Raw genomic sequence first — 12,600 nt, forward strand, 5'->3', positions numbered from 1 at the left:
TCGAAAGCAACAGCTCGTGACAAAAACAAAACTTCGATGAATTAAAGGTAGAATTAAATATAGAATATTAAATATAGAATAATGAATGTTAAATATAGAATTGCACTTGTTAAGTGTATCATTTTATAAAAAGAAATAATAAACACGAAATTCCATTGCGCAAGTTCATTTATTTATGTAGCAACTATAAATCTGTTAAATAGAAGAAAATATTCGCATTAATAAACGTTACTCTAATTTGTATTAAACACTTCTGCGGGTCATTATTAGAAAACAAATGTTTCAAATTTCTTGTTAGTACCTCTACACCTTTAGCCCATATGAAAGCTACCTGAAGAAGCTGCTGCTGCATTCTTGCAACTCTCAACTAAAAGTACCATCGAAATCCATCGTAATTCTATTTTCTTAATTACATAAATAAAACTAAAATAATAATGTAAATACTTGTGCAAGTCAATATAAGAAACGAAGTGTTTCAAGTTTCTCACTAGTGTATCTGCACCTTTAGACAATATGAAAGCTTCCTAAAGATGCTGTCGCTGCATTTTTGCGACTCTCGATGGAAAGGTAGGCACCACAACGGAAAGTGGGTTGCCCGTTGCACGCACCAGCAGCAAGGTGAACGTTCTCTGAAAAGATTTTCTCTCCGCGGGCTAACTGTATTGTTGCCGGTTGCTCTCGCAGCTCGCCGTTTCACAGGCCGCGCGCGTCTCGTCGTTGCCAATGGAAACTGCCCCTTATCAATTATCAACGATCATTCCCGCAGCGAGCGCGCGCCGATGGCGATGCACCCGCGCGCGGATTAGAAAATTCCATCGTTCTCACGGGAATCTTCTAAATTTCACTTTTCCTTAACGTCGTCGGATCTCGAATTCCGCCTACCTCTGCGTTTGTAATTATCGTTGGATGCGGGACGTGCGGTTTCTGTAATGATTTAAGTAATTAGAAACGAGAATTGAATGGTTGGCTTCTCGCGCGGATCTGTTTTGTCGAAACTTCGCTCGTTTTATTCGAATGATGATTAAACTTCAAGTCGGATGGTCATGATAGGATGCTGGAACGTTTCCGTGAATATTAATTGATGAGACTAATTGATGAGTCGATAACATTATAGCTAATTAACGTTAACTTAGAGTTGTCCGAGATTATTATACTAAGAGAGATAAATTAAATAATTATCATTTATTTACTAAATTCATTCATTTAGAAGCATGGGTAAATACGGGAAAATAACATTGAGTTTTTAGTTGCTCCAAACTTTCATACACAATAAATGACACGTTTAAACTCTTGCGCTGCAACTGAATTCAAAGATTTGGCAAAGTCTTCTGCGAAGAATTTTGTTGTCACTTGTTTACGCCGAATATGTACACTAATTTTGTTTATTAATAATTCTTTATAAGATGACACATTTCAAAACAATTTAGTATATGCAATGCAGCAAGACTATCGATACGTATAAGGCGTGACTGGCAATTTTAGAACAAAAACATCTACATGCGTGGCACGTTTTTGTGCAAGAGGTTAATAAACGAACTTTTAACTTCTTCCAATGACTAAAAACAGGACAGACCATAATAATCATTACAATTCATTCGCCTCGCGTATAACAAACATATCTATTCACAATCCACAACACAATTCGATAAACAAAATAATTGCGCAAGCCGATTAAGTTCTAAAAATCTTCCTCCTACATTCTCGTTCTACTTTCGCCGCGGAGAGAACTGTAGCTCGTTCCAGTTTCGATGATAATCCACCAATTTCTCGTTCTTTCCGGAAGCATGCCTGTAATCAAAAGTTCCTGCTTTCAATGTCGATAGAAAAGAAAAGCTAACGAATAACGTAGAACCAGTTGGTCGAATTAAAAACCGCCTGGCGCGCACGCAGCGGGGCAAAAGTGTGTCGCCGATTTCCATCTTTCGAGCGCCATCGCGGTTCCACGTCGTGGTGAACCGGCGTAATGGAAGACAGACGGTGTGCGCGTCGCCTAAAGACGATGATTACCTGTCATAATGGCCCGCTAATTGATAGGCATCCGGCAGAAGGGGTTGGCCAGATTTCTAAAGAAAGCCTCTAGGGAACGAGCGCGCTCGCTCGCTCGCCTCCGCGGCAAATTGCAATGCCGATTTCTTCGTTCGTACGCTGCGTGCCATGCAAAAGGCCGTCGATTTCAATCCCCCCTCTTTCAAGCCTTCCTGTTCTTTCGTTAAATCGCATCGAAAGTACGCAACCAGAGAATGCGAATCCGCTCCGTCCGGTATTCCAATGGGATTAACCCTTGACAATCCAGTATGTTTTCTGTGCAACGACTCGACTGTAGGAAATAGTTGACCCTTTGCACTCGAAGGTTTTATGCTGTTAACCCCTTGACCTACAGTACCGTGTCAGATTCGTGATGGAAATTTCAAACTGAATTTGAGGAAGAGTGTCATTTAGTTTTGTCAAATATTAATGAAATGTTACTTCTCTATTCTCATTCTTAAACTTCGGAGTAAACATTGATATAGAATAAGCATTAAAATTGTCTGTTTCCTTAAGAAATTATTAACGATAAAGTACTTCTGTCGGTCATAGTTAAGAAATAAATCATAAAGCAATGGTTAATATTTGTCGGTTTGTCCATGTTTTATCTTGATGTTTCGTTAGAATGGTGTATAATAATTTTCAATATAATATTTATGTGTTAATGTATAATATATTATTTTTAATTAATAACTGTGATTTAATGTTTAATATATTTAATATACAGGATGCTTGTGGTTCTAAATATCATTGTAAATTAACATCGTTGAAAGTTTCAGTCATTTTCTAAAGAACTTTCCTTGTTTATTTTGTCATTTGTCAAGCAATATTTCTGACTGTAAGTGTATTAATATATCATTATTCGATACCGCAAGATTAACGTTCGTCATGTAACCATTGCGTCCCATTGTCTGTTCTTACGTTGTAATCCCGAATAGAAAATTTAAGGAAATTTCCCACCGCGACGTCCGCTTGCATAGAGTTTTACTCTTTCCTTACGTGCGTCACGAACGCTTTTCAATAAAGAAACATCGCTGGCGATGGAAACGACAGGAATTGCAGCTACCTGCACTTTCGAGGGTTCAGAAGTTTCACTAACTCTATCTCGTTCTAGCTTGCCGATTACACAGGTTGTCGCTGAACCACCGCAGAAGCGTTTCTACAGCCAATTTCCCGAATGGAAAGTACTCGGCTCTGTCACGATACTGTCTTTATCTATCAACATCGAAGCCTTACTTTGCTTTTAAAGCTAGGTCTATCGGAACAGTAAAAATTTTAAATTTTAAATTTTAAATTTTAAATTTCAAGTTTCTGGTTTCAAGTTTCAATTTTCAATTTTCAAGTTTCTTGTTCTCTTATTATCGAGAGTGAAAAACATCATTTTTGAACTTCAAATTTATTACAATACATTGTCTCCAAATGTTAATCTTAACTACAATAGAATTTACAAGCAACATTTTAACAATTCTAATAAAAATGAGCTAAAACTTGTAATAAATACATTTCTCCAAGGCACACGCGAATGCTCGGAATCGTACGATCAGTTTCAAACAGATACTTACGTACGCAGCAATAAAAAGAATGCTTTTTATTAGAGGATCGATCATATAGATAATATTTAATCAAGTTTAATACGACTTTGCATATGCTTCTAATTTACTGAAACTACTGAAGAAGAGAATTTAATTTATCTTAACGTCTATAATCTGAATTTGTACGAACCTCCGCGGTTTGATTACTAGTTACGAAGGCAATCTATAAAATTCAAGTCAGACGTTACCGGTAATAAACGAATTCACCTGAATGAGGGGTTTAACCCATATCCACTGCATCTAATCTACGTTCTTTCTTCGTTATGTGTAATTTTCAGTTGGAATACTAAATGAGCCAAGTTTTGCCCTTAAATGTGTAAGTAAAACTTTCTCGTAATTTAAATGTGGATACGCGCGTGTTAGCACCAACACGTTTTTTTAGCAAAGTGAACAGCGACACGGTTTACAGAATTTATGATAGGATTTTACGATCGTTTCGATGCGCAACGTGTATTAAGAACTGGCGAAAATAATCGATGATGCGTAGTGGAACGCGATTTAATAATCATATTAATCGAACCTATCCTGCGCGCTTTTCTCTGTTAATGTACATTTTGTTTTATAAGCGCCAAGTCAACAGCTTAACACTGCGACGGTCTTTTTCGATATAAAATGGATCATTCAGCTTTTTAATACGAAGATCACCCGATTCTTTAGAGGCGCGAATATTATTACTTATTGTTAATCATGTAAAAGCAATCTATAACTCTGATGGTACAAAATATTTGACTTTCAAAACTGTTTCTTTGGGATCATTGCAAAATGGAAGAATATTCGGAACTTAATACTAAGAATATACTAAATACTGATGATGACATATTCTATCAGGTTTCATTAAAAGGTGCTTTAAAGTAGAAAAAAATGAATATTTTACACCAAACCTGCGAATTGTCAATTGTCAGTTGAATATTTTGATAAAAGAGAATGATTCTTTTTATTTGAACGCCAGTTGTCCAAACAACCTCCACCAATCGTAATTCCTTTGTAAAGATTCTTAATCCTTAATTAGTGACCAACAACATAATTCCAAAGATAATAAGCAATCTTGATTAGAATAAATATTATTAACTCGTTTTCTACTTTTATTTGCAAAGAAATACATAAATAAAAGTCGGGAATAAATCGTCTTCCATTTCTTCAAAACGATACTTTTACATCTTGAAATGTATATTCATTTCACGGACCAACAGGTTGAAGTGTACCATTTTTCCACCTCGGTAGTTATAGATCAAGGAACAAAGTTTCAAAGAAGAACTGAAATTACCATTTGAAGGTTCTTGTGATGAACGTTGGCGGAAAGATCGAAGTTTGCGACGGCCAGTCTAGAATTGCGAAAACCAGAAGCTGGTAGACCGAGCCGTTCCACCTTTCCTTACGTTCACCGATATTCCCAGTAGAAAGTTGTCACTTTGTATGAAGTAAGTTTCCTCGGCGGTAACCAGCAGACGGAAACGCTAGGATCGTTTGTGCTCACCCAGAACCTGATGCAATGAACGTTTCTTGCACGTTATTGGTTTCCTGCTGACCGATCGCGGCTTGCTGGATTCTTGAAAGTGCCGAGCCACTTGGAACTTCCTTCCTACCGACGTTTACCAAATAATGCGTTCCGCATTTCTTCCTTGTTTACTGGCTCGGCCAAAGATCATCCAATCGGGTAGCCTAACCGCGGATCGTTGCTTTAACGCGAAATCGAATTGGTCGGAGGTAAATGCACCATTTGCTACCAGTTTAAGGATTCTCTTTCGTTGCTTTCAATGCGTTTGCTTTATGAAAGTATGCGTTCAACAAATAGTGGAGAAAAACATCAATATAAACATGATAGACCGCAAAAACAATAAAAGAGGCTCCAAGCCTAGCAGTAATAAAACAAAATTTGAAGACTTAATCCATAACTACGGAGAAACATATAAGATTTATACAGACACTTCCAAAACAAGCAACAAGATAGGTAACGCTAAACGATACAAAAAATAAATATCAACCACATGACCGGTATATCTAATGCAGAAGCAATAGTAATTGTACAAGCTTTAAAAACAATAAAAAACCAACAAACAACCAATAGCATAATGTTTACTGACTCGATGAGGGTAATCTTATCAATCCAGAAAATGACCATGGAAAATGAGATTATCACTAACATTATTCAACTGACTACAGAATTATATAACGACAACTATAAGGTAACCTTCGCCTGGGTTCTAGCACACCACGGAATCAATGGAAACGATATAACAGACAAAGCAGCAAACGAGGCCACCATGATACAGATAAATAGAGACATAAAAGTTCCAGTTAAAGACATAAAGAAACAGACCGAAAGAATAACATACGAGAAATGGGAAAATAAATGGACCATAGAAAACTCTGACTGAATACACTACTTAAACCAAGAAGTAAACCTACACTCATAGAAACTCCCAGAAAAGAGACAAGACCAGAGAAAATGACATGGAACAGTAATTGGACACACTAGGTCAACACACTAACATCTAATATTCAAAAAACCTAGTCTAGTGTGATACATGCAACAAATGACTAACAATAAAACATTTGTTGATAGAATGTACGGAAATGGAAACTCACCGCAGCAAGGTCAAAGTACCAAACCAAATATAGCAAATCTTCAAATCGGAATAACTCGAAACAACAGAAACAAGCTGATAGAATTTTTCAAAACAATGGGTCTGTGGGAGGAAATCTAACAACTAGATAAGCATGTCGCTAATGACCGAGAAGTCGATGCGATATTAAACAACGAAAGAAAAAAACACAAGAATGTTATAAGTTTTTAGAGCAATGCTTTCCAAAATGTTACTACGCTCTCCTTTAGAGAAAATCTAGTCTTGGCGTGCTAATGTTTTGAAAAATTGTTTATAAAATTAAATGTTACGTTATGAAAGTTTATAAGTACAGTTGGCCCATCACGTCCCTGCCGGGCTCCATTGAACTAAAAGTGCACAGGAGCAAGGGGACTCTTCCATTCAGGATGTCGCGTCAGTAGCTATAGAACAACAGTTGGTGTTATTGGCCGAGTCGCGTGACGAAGAAAGCAGACAGGATAGAATGCAACGTAGTGAGATATAACGAACATTATTGTCGGATTTCGTTTCGCTGGCTTCTCATGTTTACGAAATCACGGTAACACAGGGACCGGAGTTCTGTTTCCTGGAAGGACCGAGGGGGAGCGTGCGACCGAGTCCCCTCGCCCTTGAGCACTTTTAGCTTGATGGAGCTGGATAAATGTAGACGTGGCCAACTGTATATAGCATATTTGGCCAAACTGCGGCTCCGCGAGCCGCATGCAGCTCTCCTACATCTTCAATGCTGCTCTCTTTCTAGTCAAGGCCAAAAAAATATCGTTAACACGAACAAATTCTTTAATGTGAAAAGTAAAGTAAACACTAAGAATAACATATAATCCGATGGAAACATATTTTATTTCGAATGTTTCTTAGGAATTCAAAATCATCGCCTGAAGCTTCGTACAAATCACATTCCATTAAAATTTACAAATAACAGAAAATATAAAAAAATGCACTCAACTGCTTTAGTTTCTGAGCGACTCGTGTACAAACTGTATATACTATACGCCTCTTACGTTAGCTTCATCGGCTACCAAACTAAAAGTGCACAGAGGCAAGGGGACCTTCCTGAGTGTAAATCTGTTATTGCAGAAACCTGGCTGTCAAAGTATACTGTGACATGTAGATTTCGCTGTGAATATTGGCAACAAGGCCACCTGATGAACATCGAGCGTCGCGTTGTGGTTGTCGTTTCGCAGGTGTCGTTAAGTGGAGCGTGTCGCCTAGCTTGATCATTATTGTTTATTATCATCGGTAATTAACCCTACAGTGCTACAGTGAATTTTTCAGGCCGCTAGCAAATTATAAATCAATGCCAAAACATAAACAGCAACGTGAGCTATACATAGTTTCAATGATTGTACATTGCCATGCAATTGAAAGGTAGTACATGGAGTTTGAGCATTGTAAGCTGTATACCAAAGAAAATTATGATATGAAAATTATGACTCTTTGCGGAACTACGTCGAGGCAAACGAAAAATTATATTGAAGATTGTTAATTACTTTAAATTCAGGAGTACGGTTTAGTTTGTCTGTGAAACGAAAAGCTTCTGTTACTAAGAATTGAATGGCATCGATTTTATATTCATAAGCGAATGGGAACGAGATTAGTACTGGATTTGATGTTCGTGAGTAGGACTGTTCACCGAGAAAATTCGGTAATTAAGGAGTTATGCCATTTATATTATACGACAGAATAATAAGTACTTCATTATCTACAAAATCTTTTTCTTATTTGAGTGATTAAAGCGTAGAAGCAAGTATAGAATTATAATAATGTAGTGATTGACAGTAACAATAACAACAATAATGATAATATTACATATTTCTATATATAATATAATAAAAATTAATATTCATTAATATTATTAATATAATGAATATGTTATTAATATTATTAATATATTATTAATATATAATGTAATAATATTGATTGCATTATTCATTAACATTTTAGTTTGAAACCATATATACACGCCAATGGTGCAAATGATTTAAACGCGATTTAAAGGAGTGCGATGATCGCAGCGTACGAGTTGTTCACGAACTGTACCGAAGTTGAATCGCCGTTCTATCGGAGGATCTCTTCCTAGTTCTAAGGAGAAAACGGCGATAAATCCGAAGACGCGGCCGAACGATGCTCCCCGAGGCCTCGAATCGACGGAGGAGATATCGCCGCGGCAATCATCCGTTGATGCAACCCGTCTTCCTGGTCGCGACATCGGGTCGCGAGTGAAAGTGAACTCTCTTTACGTTATCGCGCCATAAGCCACCGACGAAACGATGGAAATCGAATGCGAGCAACGAGTCACCGATTTTTAGATGTAACTCTAGAAATTTAATGCTACTTTGTTACCCACTAAAATTGTACTATTTTATCACGCTCTTACCGTTTCTTGCTCTTTCACGGCGCGTTGAATTTACCATTTAAACGCGAGCAATAAGTCGGCAAATCAAGTGTACTGTGATTCTTGGACACAACTTTAGAAATTTAGTGCTACTTTGGTACCTACTAAAATAGTACTGCTTTAGTATTCACGAGAAATGTACTGAATATTTATGCTTCTAGAAGTATAAAGTATTATTGTACGTAAGTAGTTGAAGTGATAGTGAAATTCAGGGAGAAATTATTGTATGGCAGATAACAAAAGAACATGAACTTCTATTTAAATAATGAATAATAAATATTTTATATTAACAGGTCAAATTGCAAACATTTTTCCGTATATTCTGTTTTGTCTCAAGTTTGTGCCATTTTGTTACTATGTAATCTATACTAAGCTTCCCATTAATTCTTCTTCTCTTCCAAGGAAATATAATAATATTTTGTTGTTCTAAAGCGTGAATGCTTCCAGTAATTTTCGTTTTTACCTTACCTCGACGAACAGTCAGTGTTACCTGCCTACGAAGCTGTTACGTAGGAAAATGGACCTGTTCCGCAATTTATGCATTCGTAGATTATTGAGTAAAATCGAGAACGAAGGAACAATTTGTTTCGACATTAAAACGGTTCCTTATGGTAAGAATAAAACGGAGATATTTTTAACGTACATATGTTAATGTGAAAGTTTCTTTGCATTTTATATATTTGAGAATGCCATAAGTGCAGAAAGATTCGCTGGCCACTCGTAAATTCTGCGATCCGCGAGGTGATACGGCGGTAATGCTCCCTTCCATGGGTTATTAATTCAACGGGAATGAGATCCTAATTTCCCTTTTGACTTTCCAGCGGCAGTTGTAAATAAACCATGCACACTGCACCAACGTTGAACTATACCACTATTCAAACGTTTTACCATCGAGGAACTTTCTCCTTCAATAAGACGTGCACCGCATTAAAAAAGATTCAACTATAAATGCAAACGTGATGTATACGTTTATCGGTTGCATTGTCATTATGAAAAAAATCCTAGAAACTTTAGTTTTTTAGATATTTAACTTATATTGATTTATTGAGTTATTTTAAATAGGTTTTAATTTAATGTGAACTTTCAGTTAGAGAAACAAGTTTTGTTCTTATTTTATTTTTTCTAATGCGATTTATTGGAATAAAGGTATAAGAACAGTGAACGAGTTTTCATTGTACTCATTGTTCAACATGCCATCGTGTTTGTTATGATTAATTTGAGAGTTTTGATGGTTCACATTCAAGAAGCAAAATCAAGGATAACGAATATTTATAATTGTTAATTTGAATTGTTATTTGTGCAGGACACGAGTGAGACGAAGGAGGCACAACAGACTTTAGTTGAACAGGCGCCAACGAAGGAGCCTGAGCCAGATACCAAGGATATTAAACTCCAAAAAGAAGATGAAAATAATTCGAAGTCGGACAGCGAGAGCAGCGACCATGACGATGATGAAGATGACTACGATGACGACGAGTTCCCTCCGATGCACATTAAACTGCCCCTGCAGTTTAATTTCGACGATATCGCAGGCGTAAGTTCATTGATACCTTTACGATCTATAATCAATTAAATTATGTCATCTACTCTAACCCTTTGACTACTGTAGGCGCCTGTAGGCGCTTAAAAATATTGTTCTCATGGCACTGTAGGTACCTATAGGCGTTTAAAAATATTGCTTCAATAGATTCTTAGATATATCGTGAAAAAAACATTAATGTCAATGTTAAACTTTTAGTATATACACTAATAATTCAAAGTAGAACACAAATAAATATATAATATTGTTTTAATGTAGTGGAATTCAGTGTTTCGATTATTTGAATATACTTCCTCAGAAATGCGCACCTAAGGAAATGCTTCGCTGTTCTCGGTGTACGTCGCGACTGAATTCTTATCGGAATTGGTACGGTTGATGCGTCTCAAAGTCTGCCGTAGTCAAAGGGTTAATTATAGTTTTAGAAAACAAAGCAAAAATATTAATTATTGTACGATTAGGAGGGCTTTAAAATATTAGACGATATAAATATGAAATGTTAAATAAATAAATTTCGATACTATTTCATTTATAAAACTGCTTTTCACTTTATTGATTTTCTTTCTACAAAATTTATCAATGAGTGGGTAAATAAATGGACATTGATGATAGTTAACGAGATTTATTAATTGGTAAAGTCGAGATCTCATATGTCGATTTAAAGAATTGTAATGTTTCGATTTTTTCAGACTTTGATCCAAGAGGCACGTAGCAGAGTTTCTTGCGTGGTGGAAAGACGTAGAGCTGATCAAGTAATGGACGGTGCTAATGACAATAAGATAGAGAATGGTACTGATTCTCGTTATCAAAGGCTGAGCGGTGAACGCGTTGCTATCCTTTGCGAATCTGGAAATCCTCATCAAGAGTACGTACACTGTATACAAATATATTATCATTAACAAATATCAATATTTATTTTGTTATTTTAGTATTATTTTATTTTCTATCCACGAATAGTGTTATCGAAAAACAGTTGTTGTAACGGACATCTTAAAAACGCATAAGTTCATTTGAGTTTATAGGTATTGTTCTAATTAATTAAGAAAAAATTGTATAATAGTCACGTTGCCAAGTTATTATTATTTACGAGAAATGAAAATGAAAAAAACAATTAATTCACTGTTTCGAAGTGTCGAAGATAGCAAGTATGATTTTGTATAACTTTTAAATCATCAAATTAATGATTATATCTTCGCTTGGACTATAGCATAGTTCAGTTTCAACAACATTCCAAAGATTGAGTACAAAAGTGATCGATTAGGCGTGGAATGGCCCATACGCTGATCGAACGGTTAATAACGGTAACGTCGCTAGGTCACTGACCTATTCGAATGTGTTCATCTGACCGGTGTCCTTGAACCACTCCACGTTCCAAAATCACATTACCATATAATTTCTAGACCTTGTTACTGTAAAATAGAAGCGTTATTATCCCATAAAAGATTTCGACGTAGTTAGGTATATTTAGAACATCCTGCAAATGGTCATAAATCTGGATGAGTAATAGTTCAAATAATTACAGTGGAGCGTTAAGGTTTTCCGGTTAGATAGATCTTTGATTCCTGTAACGGTTTGCATACCTGTCTCGTTCACGTGTAATCATCAAACTCGTACAATTTTCCCTACAAGAGTACACGTATGCTTATAATTATAATTAAGTGGAATTAAAAATAATAATATAATGTATATTCTAATTACATATATAGACCACTAAAATTCGAAGTAACTCGCAAAATGAGTTCCGTTTCAATTCCTATGCTTCCTAAGTAAATACCTGCCATTTAGGAAATATCTTAAATAACAATTTTTAAACTGGTATACCTCAAAACTTTCTAATCAAAATTTTTTAATTAATTTTTAAGTTAAATTATTATTATTATTATTATTATTACCTTATCGTCAAATTTATTTTCAGACAACAAGAACAAGAGATGCTTACCCCGATCATCATCCCTCTGGGAACTGTCCAAGTACCTCTTCAGTCTCAGGATGTCAACCCAGGCTACCACCAATACCAAGTGCACACTCAGTATCAAGTTCCTGACATGCAACAGTTGCCTCTGAGCGATCCGCGTGGGTTGAACCACATCCCGCCCGGCATACTTCCCCCTGAACTGCGACAAATTCCTCAAATAAATACCGAAATGAGGCCACCGCGAGTGGGACCGCAAGGACCAATGATGGGACCTCAAAATCAACCGCTGGGACCGCAAGTACGTTGGCAGTAATAACATTTTGAAAGATTTTTAAATTCTCAATATATTAAACTGCTAAATACTGAATTATAAAAATATAGCGAATAAATAATAATTCTGGAAATACCCAATCAAACAACGACCATAACGATTTCTTCTAATAACATTTCCTTCAGATGGAGGTGTATGCAATTTCAAATAAGCTCAGTCACTTATCCACAAATTAAACGCATTATGATGCAAAACAATAACAGAA

General features: G+C 36.1%; 2 protein-coding genes across 2 annotated transcripts in view; both read left to right on the forward strand.

Annotated features, from left to right (window-relative positions):
- LOC116432925 (uncharacterized) overlaps positions 1 to 12,600 on the forward strand; it is a 41,151-nt gene that overhangs the window by 24,086 nt on the left and 4,465 nt on the right. The window contains exons 3-5 of the mRNA XM_031990436.2: positions 9,916 to 10,146; positions 10,839 to 11,014; positions 12,065 to 12,362. Coding sequence (XP_031846296.2) covers positions 9,916 to 10,146; positions 10,839 to 11,014; positions 12,065 to 12,362 — 705 coding nt within the window. The remainder of the gene's footprint in view (positions 1 to 9,915; positions 10,147 to 10,838; positions 11,015 to 12,064; positions 12,363 to 12,600) is intronic.
- LOC143174357 (uncharacterized) lies at positions 4,973 to 9,864 on the forward strand. Its single transcript, XM_076365788.1, has 2 exons — positions 4,973 to 7,862; positions 8,162 to 9,864. The coding sequence occupies exon 1, from the start codon at positions 5,603 to 5,605 to the stop codon at positions 5,990 to 5,992; it is 390 nt and encodes a 129-aa protein (XP_076221903.1). The 5' UTR covers positions 4,973 to 5,602; the 3' UTR covers positions 5,993 to 7,862; positions 8,162 to 9,864.

The sequence above is a fragment of the Nomia melanderi genome, chromosome 3 (assembly GCF_051020985.1).
Source record: "Nomia melanderi isolate GNS246 chromosome 3, iyNomMela1, whole genome shotgun sequence".
NCBI lineage: Eukaryota > Metazoa > Arthropoda > Insecta > Hymenoptera > Halictidae > Nomia > Nomia melanderi.

Bases quoted from the DNA above. Each gene is read 5' to 3' on its own strand.
- LOC143174357 (XM_076365788.1), top strand. From the start codon at position 5,603: ATGACCGGTATATCTAATGCAGAAGCAATAGTAATTGTACAAGCTTTA.